Source organism: Olea europaea, unplaced genomic scaffold (assembly GCF_002742605.1).
Source record: "Olea europaea var. sylvestris unplaced genomic scaffold, O_europaea_v1 scaffold2382, whole genome shotgun sequence".
Classification (NCBI taxonomy): domain Eukaryota; kingdom Viridiplantae; phylum Streptophyta; class Magnoliopsida; order Lamiales; family Oleaceae; genus Olea; species Olea europaea.
Window position 1 is genome coordinate 85,327 of NW_019241968.1, and position 12,286 is coordinate 97,612.

Consider the following 12,286-nt stretch of genomic DNA (forward strand, 5'->3'; position numbering starts at 1 on the left):
TCGAACCCGAACAAATAAAACGTTGAATTGAATTGTAGACTCTCTATCAAGGATCTTAGAATTTTCTTGGTCATGCGTAATATCTAGTTATAGTCTACCTAAAAATTAAAAAAATGCAAGAATTATTAAAAAATGACAACTTTATTGCAAAATCAGGTGTAGTGCACATATATCTCACTACTAGAATACAAGTTGTATCAAACCTGTGTCGAAATAAGACGACTCGACCTTTGAACTCTAAGTGGCCCTTGTGACTAGCAATTGCTGATAGATCCGTTTCGTCATTGGCCAAGCCACGAGGAAGTCATAATAGTTCAATTTCCAATTATAGGATTTTTTACAGGTGAGATATGCTAAAGGAGTACCAAAAAGGAACATGAAAAGTGTTAAAGTCTCTCATTTAGTGCTATTTAACTAGATTTTCAATAGTTTTAAGTGGGAATGCTAATATGCCTAATCTGTCGACATATCACGCTTCCAATTATTCTAAAGTATCAAAAAGTCTGCAGCTTTTGAAAATCGAATTTTGAGACATGTCTTCTATGCACAAAATAAACAATTATTAACTCCCTACAAAATGTCAAAATGAATTATGTTCGTCTTTGAGTTTCATTACAAGTTAGACCCCGTTTGATGCCAATTTTTGTAAAAATGAAAATGAAAACTATAATCATTTAGAGATCCACATAAGATATAGAAAGTCAAATATGATGGCTTGACGTGATGGATAACGATCATATTTTTCATTTTTGTGGCTAAAGAATGAAAATCAAACGGGACCTAAAATTATAATGTGATAGAAATAAGTAATAGTTGAATGAGTAGTAACAGTGTCGGTTCTGTGATTTTCGAGCCCTGAAGCGAACATCATAAATTGGGCCCCAAAATTTTAATATGTATGCAAAATCGTATTATGAAATCAATAGTTAACTTGTTAATCTAACACTTTACAATAAAACATCAAATAAAATGTATCATACAAAAAAAAAATTATATTATAATCAAATAACAAAGCTAACAATGTTTCAAACGATCAATCAAATACTGTTCGTCTTGCGATTTTAGAGACAAAAATATTATTAAAATTTGAATAATCTACCTGTTCAATTATTTCATTTTCAATTAATAATATAGTCAATCAATTCAATCTTTCGTGTTATATAGTTGATCGGAGATAGGATAAGATATAATTAACAAAAATTTTTAAGTAATATAAGCGTTTGATATATCTTCAAATATTGTCGCACTTCATTTGCTCTTGTTTCATCACTTAGTATATAGTACCTTAAGACATGTAACTCAAAATCATAAATCATCTACATTAATACTCGAACGTCAATTGTATTTTAGATACTTTTCAAGATTCATAACAAATTGAAAAAAATTGCACGCTTTAACCTTCGTAGTTAATTTTATGAAAGTAGAGTTGAAATTAAAGTTTAACTTCAATATAAGCCTCATGGTAGATTTCGAAGTTAAGCACGCATGCTAATCTAGAAATACTATTCAATCAAAATCAATCTCCTCGGTACATATTCTTTAAAATTCTTTTTTTTTTAAGAATCATTTTTAGTTGCTTATTATTACATTAAAATAATTTTGCACATTTATCCTTTTTTTTCTCTTACTTTTTAACCACATATTCTCCAAAAATATCACTTCTCACAAATTCTATTCTAAAAACTTACATCAAACAGACCCTATAAAAAGTTGAATAGAGAAGTCAACAAATTCATCTTCTAGAAGCCAATGTATTTTTCGAAATTAAGCATACAGATTAATTTAGAAATAATATTCAATTGAAATCAGTATCCATGATCAAGAGCTTTTATCAATTACCGAGTACAAATTTGCTTTCAAATGTAAGTTTGTCAAAAGGTACGTAATTTGAAGTTTATGACATATAGGCTAATTAGTATAAAACGTTCTTATCTTTCAATATTTTTTGTAGAAAACATTTTTACCTTTTATTTTTTGACAATTTCACTTTCACCTTTCAATGTGAAATGTCCTTTCATCCACCCACCACAACTTAAATTTAAATATAAGTATATTTTTCACGAAGTATATTAAAAAGATGGGGTTGTTACTTATAAAACGTATTAATAGGTAGGGATGATTATTACAAGTTCAATTTCATGTTAAAAAGAAAAGAACGGATCTAGTTCATCTTCTCCATTCATATGTGATGGGTCATTCACCATTGACATTTGATGTGTTATTTGCATCATCACATTTGTCATTGTTCTTCTTATTTTACCCTTTTTTACACCTTTACCAAACACAAATGGGGATGAACATCTTTAATTTGTTGACCACATATTCAATCATTTCGTCTACCGTTCCAAATTTTATGAGTAATCCAGTATTATAGTAGTCACTGTTCTTTTCAAGAAAAAAAAAAAAAGTACATATATATATATATATATATATATGTTCTTTACATCATTTCTTATTTATTTAATGGAATAACTGCATGAATTATTTTCATATTATAACAGATAACTTTGAAGTGGGAAGAAGGCAGTGGAAAATTTGGACAAGATTATATTATCCTTGATTTTTGAAAAGAAAAAAATTGCATTTTTTTTGTTGAGTTAACGGAGTATTTGATAGTAGTTGGATAGAAACACATTTTCCACAAAGAATGGTGAAAGTGAAGGTGAAATTACCAAAAAAAGATAGATACATTTTGCACAAAAATATTGAAAAGTGGAAATGTATTGTACTAATTAGTCTTTATTGAGTTAGCAGAGCATTTGATAGTGGGTGAATGGAAGGACCTTTTTTGTAATGAAATGTGAAAGTGAGGGTAAAATTGTCAAAAAATAAAAGATTTGAAAATTTTACACAAAAATATTGAAAATGGAAACGTTTTGTGATAATTATTATTTCTTGTATCCTTTTTATCGTGTGAATCAGATTCATTCTTTCGGACAACTTTACCACAAAGAGTGGAAGAGTTGATTAGCGTGCGAAAGTTTCACAAGCACTAGCACGATGACTTTTTTGAAATTTGGGGTCAATTTTAGACTACCAAAATCATGTAAACTATTGAAAACCAATAAAAAAAATTAAACCCTTTTAGCATTAAAATGAGATACATATCAATTAAATCAAACTCTATTCTTTTCGAAAGAATAGAAAGAAATTTGGTCTCCTCATCTTTTCTTGATTTTTTGTCTTCACCCAATTATCTTCACGTGAGCCCACCCCCCAACTCACCCATCTACGTAGGTTGCCTGTCCACCTAAACTAGGGCCAAGATTCAGATCTTCGGCTTCCTTCTGATTTGATTATACTTTTACTTCCCAGTTTGGGCTCCACAATGCCACCACCGCTTAAACCACCTCCGGCCACTGTTCCCGCCGGCCATTCGTGACCAATCCGCCTAAAGTAGTTCAAGATTCAATCTTTGTATACTTTCACTTCTTGTTTTGGGCTCTATAATGCCACTTCCACTGCCTCCCTCCACCGTCTCCGCCGCCCATTCTTGTATCACCCCCACCCCACTAACCTAGTTAGTCCACACAAACTAGTTCAAGATTCAGATTTTTTATACTCTCACTTCTCATTCTGGGCTCCACAATGCCACAACCACCTTCCACCACCATCTCCACCGCTGCAGCTGCCGTGCTTCTCTCATTCTTGATGACCTTAGCTCATAGCTGCTCACCTCCACTGTCTAAAGACGCCAAAATTTCATGCCCACCTTTCAAATCCATACCCCCTTTTCCTTTCTCATTCTCATCTGGCTGTGGCCACCCATTTTTCCAACTCCACTGTTCATCTTCTCACACCACCATTTCCATCAATAACATCTCATTCTCTCTACTGCAGTATGAACCAAACTCCACCTCTCTCACTCTCTCTCCTACAACGTCGTCAGCTCTGCCACCGTACCGCCACCACAACTGTTCTTCTCCCCACACTATATCCACTCTCAACAGATCTATATCACTCACTGGTTCCCCATTTAGAGTCTCTGATTCTTCTTGTTCCCGCCTTTCGGCCCTTAAACCTTGCCCGCCTCCAAATCTCCCAAACTGCAGCCGCTGCTCCTGGGAATGTAATCTCATCAAGAACCCTCTTCACCTCCTCCATGACTGTGGCTCTTCCACGCGCCACCGAGAAGACTTTCAACCGGAATGCCAAAGCGACGTACTTGGAGTTCTTGAAAACATTTTGAGAATAGGATTTGAGGTTGAGTGGGATGAAGACCAAGACGTGTACTTTTCTAGCTGCAAATCCTGCAGGGCCAGCAATGGCTTTTGTGGGTTCAATTCAACAGACCCAAAGAAGCCGTTCGTATGTTTCCCATCTCAAACAAGAATCAAACAGAAAAGTCCAAATCGAATTGCTGTATTATCTATAATTTTCTTGTTTATGTGTTTCTTAATTGCCGTTTCTATTGGAACTGTGTTCTTCCGGTCAAGAAGAAATGCACTGATGGCTGCAGAGGAAGATCCTACAATAATCTTCCTCCGGCGCCACCGTTCTGCTAGTCTTCTCCCACCAGTTTTCACCTATGAAGAGCTCGAGTCCTCTACCAATAGATTCGACCCGAAGCGCAAAATTGGGGATGGAGGATTTGGTTCAGTGTATTTAGGTCAGCTTTATGATGGTCGTATAGTTGCAGTAAAGCATCTCCACAAGCACAATCCCGCAACAGCTGCTGGAGCTAAAGGATTCTCAACAAAGTCATTTTGCAATGAAATATTGATTTTGTCCTCGATTAACCACCCCAATTTAGTCAAGCTTCATGGCTATTGCAGTGATCCAAGAGGCCTTCTCTTGGTGTATGATTATGTGCCCAATGGCACTTTATCTGATCATCTCCATGGTAAGAAGAGTTTGTACCAAAAAGGGGCGTTAAAGTTAACATGGAATACAAGAGTTGACATCGCGATGCAAACTGCCATGGCTATTGAATACTTGCACTTTTCAGTAGTTCCACCGGTAGTTCATAGAGATATTACTTCGTCAAACATTTTTGTAGAGAAGGATATGAGAGTGAAAGTTGGGGATTTCGGGCTTTCGAGGCTTTTAGTATGCTCAGAAACGTCAATGGCGTCGAACAATTCTTCTGAAGGAGTTTGGACAGGTCCTCAAGGTACTCCGGGCTATTTAGATCCCGATTATTACAGATCATTCAGGTTGAATGAAAAGAGTGATATTTACAGTTTTGGGGTGGTGTTATTGGAGTTGATAACGGGCATGAGAGCAGTGGATCAGAATCGGGATAAGACGGAAATGGCATTGGCGGACATGGTGGTGCCAAGGATACAAATGGGATTGTTGAACCAAGTTGTGGATCCTGTACTAGTCGTAGACGGGGAGGCGATGGAGGGAGTTGGCGCCATGGCAGAATTGGCATTTCGGTGCGTTGCGGCCGATAAAGACGATCGGCCGGATGCCAGAGAGGTGGCGGCAGAGCTAAGGAGGATTAAGGGCCGTGGCTTCGGCGGTGGCATGTTGAGGGGTTCAAATTCTAGTAGTGTCGTGGTTCCTGATGGGGCAGGGCTTATGGTTTGAATGGATTTGACAATCTGTCTACGCACATGCGTGGGATATGGTTGACCGAACAAAGGTGTCGTGTTTCGTTGGTTTGTGAAAAATTCAAAATAGAACGTTAACATATCTAATAGGCTGTCGTTTTTTTACCTCTATTGATTGAATCATGCCCTGTCCTTGAATTTCAAGTTTGGATTTCTGTTCTTGTTTTTTATCTGGTTGTACAGTTTTAACTTTCTTGGCCAAATAATATTTGAATTTCATTTTCATATTAAGTTGATTAACCACACAGCAAAAGCTAAGCTCGGTTTGGCTCAGGACTTAAATCCATTGTGGGCCGACCTCGTGAGATGGCTAGCCCGGTATGCATTAGTAACCTCCAGTGCACTTTGGAGAAGCGGCCGCCAAAGGTTGGCCAGAGTGGCCAAGCCTATGTACGTGGAAGTAGCCCAATTTAGGTGGCATTAACGTGGAATTAAGCCCCCGTTTGGTAGTAATTTTTCACCCAAAAAAATCAATTTTTTTATCGTTATTTTACCATTCCAACTGCCATTTTGATTTTTTCACTCATAAGTAGGATTCACTTTTTTCTTTAACTGTCAAAAAATCAATTTTCATAATCACTATCGAATAGATCCTAAATGAAACGTATAATTAAATTTATCACATAATTCTACATTTCATTGAGACTATCATTTAGCGTCATTAGATTGGGGTTATAGTACTAGTTGTGTTAGATAAAAATATTAAAAAAAAAAAAAAATCATAGAAAACAGCAAATGAGAGCAAATGATGCAAGTTTAGAACATAGAGAACACTATCATCAACAGCAATTAAGTGGGATAACATATTTTTTGACCTCCTTAAGCATAGTACCCAAGGATCCTGCTCTATTAATCTCGGTTAAGTGAAATGTGAGGCCTCTAGCACGCTAGCTTTGTCGCGAAAGCTTGCAGCTTCCGGCCTTCCTAATATTGAATAACCTTTCTCCTACGATAAGTGCAACAATTTACGTTAGTAATGTTCAAATCTCACTTGTCAAGCAAGGTGTGAAAGTCGTGTAAAAAGTGGAGACGTACCAAGAGGCGCCACAAGAATGGTGCACGTTCTCGTTTCTTCAACTGTTTTTCGATGGCTTGGATAGCTGCAAGAGATAAAAATCGTGATTAATAACTAACCAGCGATAAAATTGGATTAGGACATTATTGGTTCTACCTAGCGATGCTTGTCCAGTACTTAGAAGCAAACTGATCCATATTTCATTAAATACGTCGAGTTGTTCATCTGATGCCCCAATTATCTAAGCACAAAGAAGCAGAATTTTATGTGTCATTTGAAGGAAACTAAAGTTGAATGAAATAAATACTAGGTAATTTTGCCTGATACCTTACAATTAAGGACATCGAATTTGTGTCCAAGAAATTCCAATGCCTTTTCATTCTCACCCTTCCCATACTCGCAGAGTGCTTCTGCAAGCTAAAAATGAAAACACGTGAAATAGCATTGAAACTTTTTCATCTATGACGAATTCTTGAATTATGCAATGCTAACGAGGAATTTACATTCAAGGTTACCAAGCCCATAACATTTGGAAATTCTCATTTTCAGGGTATTGTAGAAACTTGAAAGTGATTAAAGCTTTTCCTTCATAAACCCAAATGAAAGAACGCAAATGCCAGTATAATATCTATGGCACCTTAAAAATTAATTAAAATTGAAAGAGTATCACATTTATTTATGCTTTGGAATAATGACCAAATCAATATAAAGGAACCTGAACTCCAATCTGCATCAACTGCTGCTTCTTCTTGTTCATTGTAGAAATCCTACATTAATAAGACGATTATTGGATTGAATTGAGAATTGACACATACAAGAAACACCTGAGAGGATGAATAATTTGTTAACCTGAATTTTAAGCCTTCTAATAGATTTTCTGCTTCAGCAAATTCTCCCGTAAATGATAAGGCCCACAGTATCAAGATATCCAGGTGCCACTCGAGGTACCAAAAGGCCTAAATATTGCAACTGAGACAGTTTAGTATGCTTAACATAATCAAACCAAATGAAGAAGAGAAACCCATACAATAGAAACTAGACAAGGTCAACTATATTAATCCATAAAATTGATGAAGAAAATGTAATCTGAAGATTCAAATGTGACTAACCGATATATTAAGATGTACTACTTGCACGTTCTGCTTAAAAGAAATACATCCAATACTCTTACATTTTTTCTTTCCTCTTTCGGTTCCCATTATTTAGTTCCTTTCATCTTTTATAATTAATTTATTACCTGCCTTCTATCTTCTTCTTCTTCTTCTTCTTTTTTGTTCCTTTTTTTCAATCAGAAATGAGGGAGTTGCATTAAGAAAATGTAATCTGAAGATTCAAATGTGACTAACCGATATATTAAGATGTACTACTTGCACGTTCTGCTTAAAAGAAATACATCCAATACTCTTACATTTTTTCTTTCCTCTTTTGGTTCCCATTATTTAGTTCCTTTCATCTTTTATATTTAATTTATTACCTGCCTTCTATCTTCTTCTTCTTCTTCTTCTTTTTTGTTCCTTTTTTTCAATCAGAAATGAGGGAGTTGCATAGTCGACATTCGACAAAAATGAAAGGAATTTGATCAACACAGATTAATTCATTTCACCAGAATTGTATACAAACTGGTAATCATCACCACAAAAGCAGAACATAAATGATGGGATGTTCTAACTCACTCTATCTTTCAGACAAATAGCTAAGATCTTCAGACGGTCCTCAAATATATCGAGTCCACCATGTACATGCACACGCAGTAACAGACCGACAGCATTTAAGTATACCTGCATGCATAAAAAGTTATGAAAATAGAATAAAATTTGTAGCATGTTAAAAGGTGCTCATTTTGGGGAAATGTTAGCACGGACTTCTGCAGGCACAGCATCACTTCTTTCCAGTTCCTTCCATATATGCTGGTCATAAACCTCTCGTACTTTCTCCATAGGAGCGTGACCTTCCAAGTAACATAGAGCAACATGCCACCAATTATGCGTATACCTAATGCAAAGTTTCTTCAGGCAACCAAGAACTAAATAAAATAATCTAGGAAAAAATTAAGGTATCGTTTCTGGTTTTACAAACACACATAAAAGATGACAATGAACTCCACGATCTTGCACATTCTTCCATGAAATTCACTGCTTCCTTGAAATGACACTCGTACTGATATACATGACAAAGCTGCATAGGAACTCAAAACTATCAGAATCAGTAAAGTACGAAAAGCATTAAGGTAGTAATCAGTTTGTTAAATAATTATTTTCTTCCAGTAGTCAATACTCTAGAAAGATACAAAAGCATTACATTTTGATGCATTGTCAATCAGTTTCATGACCACAGATCTGTAGTCCACAAAAAATTGAAAATTTGTAAGGTAATTCAATTTGAAATACTCAATAAAAGACGCTGGAAGCCATGCATTGATCAAGGCAAGAAATAGCATTCTAGATCTACAAAACCAAAGGCTTTTCATATTCAGCTAAAATGTTGACAGATTATTGCCACTGAGGAAAGCTGAAATTAACATTTTTCACAAGCAAAATTGGTGTAATATGCTCTGGAAAATTAAAATGTTATGTGCGCGGCAGAAAGTATCCTTCTAATTAAAATTGAAAAAAATCCAATATGCAAATTTATACGGTTGAGCATTAATGCACAAGATGTGCAATAATGAGAAAGTAATGTGAATCAAGTCTACTTACAGCATGTTGCGCCCACGGATCATCCTTGTTGATTTCAAATCCCTTCTTTCCAGCTTTCAATGCAGCTTCCATTTGACCAAGCTCTAATAATGGAAAGGCAAGCATTCCATGTATGTAATTTTCTTGATCATTTATTGTTAGGACCTGGGGATCATTCATCAGATATAAGTTATCTAAAAGTGGATGATAGAAGTTTTAATTTTTTTTTCTTTTACTTTGTTTAAAGTGATAATTGGCCTCATAGTAATATAGGAAACTCCAAAATAATGGAAAAGTTAATTGAGAATCAACGGTCAATTTATTAATTGACTGAACAGTGAATTTGCTTTGGATCGGTGCAAAGTACCTGTTCTACAAGTTTCAGGGATAAATCAGGTCGACCCATGTAAAAGCATAACACTTGAGCCCTCTTTACAGATACAAGATCTTTAGGAAAATCTTGTGATAGCTGCAAATAATGAAGTTAACACCAAGAAATCACAAATTGTTCCTAGAAAAACCCAAAACAAAAGTTAAGTCTGTGAATGGCAACGGTACATTAACAAATCCATATCTATGCTCTATCATGCTTCTTAGAGGCAGATATGTGTTAATTGAATCATAGTCCTTCAAATCATAACTATTAATTTCAATGATGAATCATGACCTACTGGAGGTGTTATCTAAAGCCCTACTACCCCCAAATATCTTTTCATCGATCCCAAGGTAAATATCACTATAAACTGAAAAAATAATACTTACAAGTTTTAGTACAAGTGCCTAAAAACAAGTATAAACAAAAAGCAGAATCTTGAATCAAATTTACTCATCCTTGCTCACCAAAGCAAACAAATTTCCAAAGCCTGTTTATCCAGTCAAACTTTTTCCAACAACTAGCCTTATATCAGATATCTATATGATATCAACAATTCGGCAATTTAATGATTCTAGGACAGGACAAAACTTGAATAATTACTATTCATAGCTCAGCCAAATTTTGTACTGTATCTGTTCATCCCAATAAGATCATAATCAGCATATATCACCTAGTTGATGCCAATAGCTATATCTAAACCAAAAAGATCATTTCATGAAACTTCTACAAACATATGCCGCAACAAGACACAATTAATCAAGACTAAGTACCCCACCTTAGAATGTAGCTCCACCGCCACATCATCATCTCTATCCGGCGAAATTAAATAGTACAAGGCATCAAACACCGCTTTCTCATATGAACTAGCATGTTCCTGTCAAAATCGCACTAAAATTTACCAAATCAAGAATGAAAAATATGACCAAACAAAAAAATTTACGAAAAAATGTGAACCAAATACAAAACCCACAAAGAATTTCTTATAAAAAACAAGAAAAATCATACAAGACCGGACTTGGCAGCATCGATTAGTGGTAGAGCACGAGAAGGGTCTGAGGAGCAGAGAAAATGAGCAGCTAAAATGTTCCCCAGAACGCATTTTGGATCATTTATCGGAGCTTCCAATATTACTGACCTCTTTCTTCCATAACTGAGAACCTAAGAACCAAAAATTCATGAATTCATTCATTTCCAACATTACACAATAACTGAAATCGTTTTGTTTCACCAAAAAGAAATATGCATGGATTCAGAAATAGACCTCAAGATAGTAAGAATTGATAGCAGATAAACAAGCATCTGAACTAGTATTCACTTCATAACCCCATCTGTCAAATTTCAACTCTTTTCCCATCATAAATTCTCTGTGTGTATGTATAATCTGTTTTGCTTCCTGAAACACAGCAGAATCGAAGGATAGGATCTTTTGTCGTATTAATTGAAATCAGATGATAACAACACCTATTTTGGGATTTCGATCTGTTGATAAAGAAATTTGCCTGGAATTTGGGTGTAAACAAAATGAATTTCAGGATTTGAATTATCTGGAAATTATTTTTTGAGAATTGTAAATTACCGTGGTTGATTGGTATAATTTTTTACGTAAAAAATGTTGAAATAAAAGTATTTTTTGGTGTTCGTTTGGATTTGTTTTACATGAAAATTGTCAATTTAAGTAAATCCACTTCTATTATTGTTCCTAGAATTTGTTTTCATTGCCAACAAAAAAAAATTTAAAAAATATCTATATTTTGGTGTTCGTTTGACTTTATTTTACATAAAAATTGTCAATTTCAGGGATATCCTTTTTTACAATTGTTCCTAGAATTTGTTCCCATTACCAACAATTTAAAAAAAAAGGTGGAAAACCAAAAACCACCTATCTCTAGAAAAATAAAAGGTTGAAAATCACGCTTTAAGGTATTGTAACTAAAAATTCATGGAAAATCAATTTCCTGAAAATTTTTGTCAATCAAACAGGCTAAAAGTGGAAGTTAGAATTCAAATTTTAAGTTCCATGGAAAATTTCGTGCTATCAAACGGGACTTACTGTAGATGAGAAAATTGTTTCTGTCATCCGAGGAATTTTTCGAAGTGACAATGTTTTCCTTTTTCCAATCCGGATGATTCACAACAATGTAAACCAAATGTAAAAAATCAGCGTACACCAAAGTTCATATTTTTAATGTACATAACAAATCATTTTTTCATTTTTGAACTAGTCAAAATTGACTTGATTTGAGAAATGAGAGTTCATAAAATAGAGTATGTAGGAATTATATGTTATAAAAACGAGAAGAATTATGTACACAAAAGAAGTTTTGGGACAATTGATATATTTTCGATCATCTGAAATTAGATGAGCGAACTAATTTGTCTATAATTGCTTTCAAGTTCATCTCTTGGTCGTCATTGCTTCAAATCTGGTTGCAACAAATCGGGATAAATTGGCAGTGAATAGCAGGGGTTGATGGGCTAGAACGCATGTCAGGTGGGGATCGGTGTAGGACTGGGAGAGCATTTTTTAGAGGAAAAAAAAAATTCACTTATAAAAATTTTAGAATTTTGGTGTCCTTCTTTGCAAATGAACATTAATTCCATACCTTCTTATGTAATTTTCTTTTAATGTTTAGAAACAGTCGGACTGTGTGGAAGTAGCATA

General features: G+C 34.8%; 2 protein-coding genes across 4 annotated transcripts; one reads left to right on the forward strand and one right to left on the reverse strand.

Moving 5' to 3' along the window:
* Positions 1-3,110: 3,110 nt before the first annotated feature.
* LOC111381823 (LEAF RUST 10 DISEASE-RESISTANCE LOCUS RECEPTOR-LIKE PROTEIN KINASE-like 1.5) lies at positions 3,111-5,728 on the forward strand. Its single transcript, XM_023005658.1, has one exon. The coding sequence runs from the start codon at positions 3,589-3,591 to the stop codon at positions 5,533-5,535; it is 1,947 nt and encodes a 648-aa protein (XP_022861426.1). The 5' UTR covers positions 3,111-3,588; the 3' UTR covers positions 5,536-5,728.
* Positions 5,729-6,265: 537 nt separating this feature from the next.
* On the reverse strand, positions 6,266-11,147 carry LOC111381824 (tetratricopeptide repeat protein 38). Of its 3 annotated transcripts, none has more exons than XM_023005660.1 (14): positions 10,886-11,147; positions 10,630-10,774; positions 10,400-10,498; positions 9,616-9,717; positions 9,270-9,413; positions 8,654-8,748; positions 8,436-8,565; positions 8,247-8,351; positions 7,423-7,529; positions 7,289-7,340; positions 6,901-6,990; positions 6,730-6,814; positions 6,594-6,658; positions 6,266-6,504 (listed from the first exon to the last, which is right to left on the reverse strand). In XM_023005660.1, the coding sequence occupies exons 1-14, from the start codon at positions 10,921-10,923 to the stop codon at positions 6,418-6,420; spliced, it is 1,344 nt and encodes a 447-aa protein (XP_022861428.1). In that variant the 5' UTR covers positions 10,924-11,147; the 3' UTR covers positions 6,266-6,417. The 3 variants fall into 3 exon arrangements, 2 of the variants coding, with proteins under 2 accessions (XP_022861428.1, XP_022861427.1); XM_023005659.1 differs by having other exon boundaries at positions 10,630-10,782; positions 10,886-11,146; XR_002700407.1 differs by lacking the exon at positions 6,266-6,504 and having other exon boundaries at positions 6,635-6,658; positions 6,901-6,983; positions 10,630-10,782.
* Positions 11,148-12,286: the final 1,139 nt, after the last annotated feature.

What these genes read in the sequence shown, in the direction of transcription:
- LOC111381823 (XM_023005658.1), top strand. Translation starts at nt 3,589, where the DNA reads ATGCCACAACCACCTTCCACCACCATCTCCACCGCTGCAGCTGCCGTG.
- LOC111381824 (XM_023005659.1), bottom strand. Translation starts at nt 10,981, where the DNA reads ATGATGGGAAAAGAGTTGAAATTTGACAGATGGGGTTATGAAGTGAAT. An exon ending in AGTTCATTGTCATCTTTTAT is followed by an intron (nt 8,566 to 8,653) that starts GTGTGTTTGTAA and finishes ACTTTGCATTAG; the next exon opens with GTATACGCATAATTGGTGGC. An exon ending in CTATTTGTCTGAAAGATAGA is followed by an intron (nt 7,530 to 8,246) that starts GTGAGTTAGAAC and finishes TGCAATATTTAG; the next exon opens with GCCTTTTGGTACCTCGAGTG.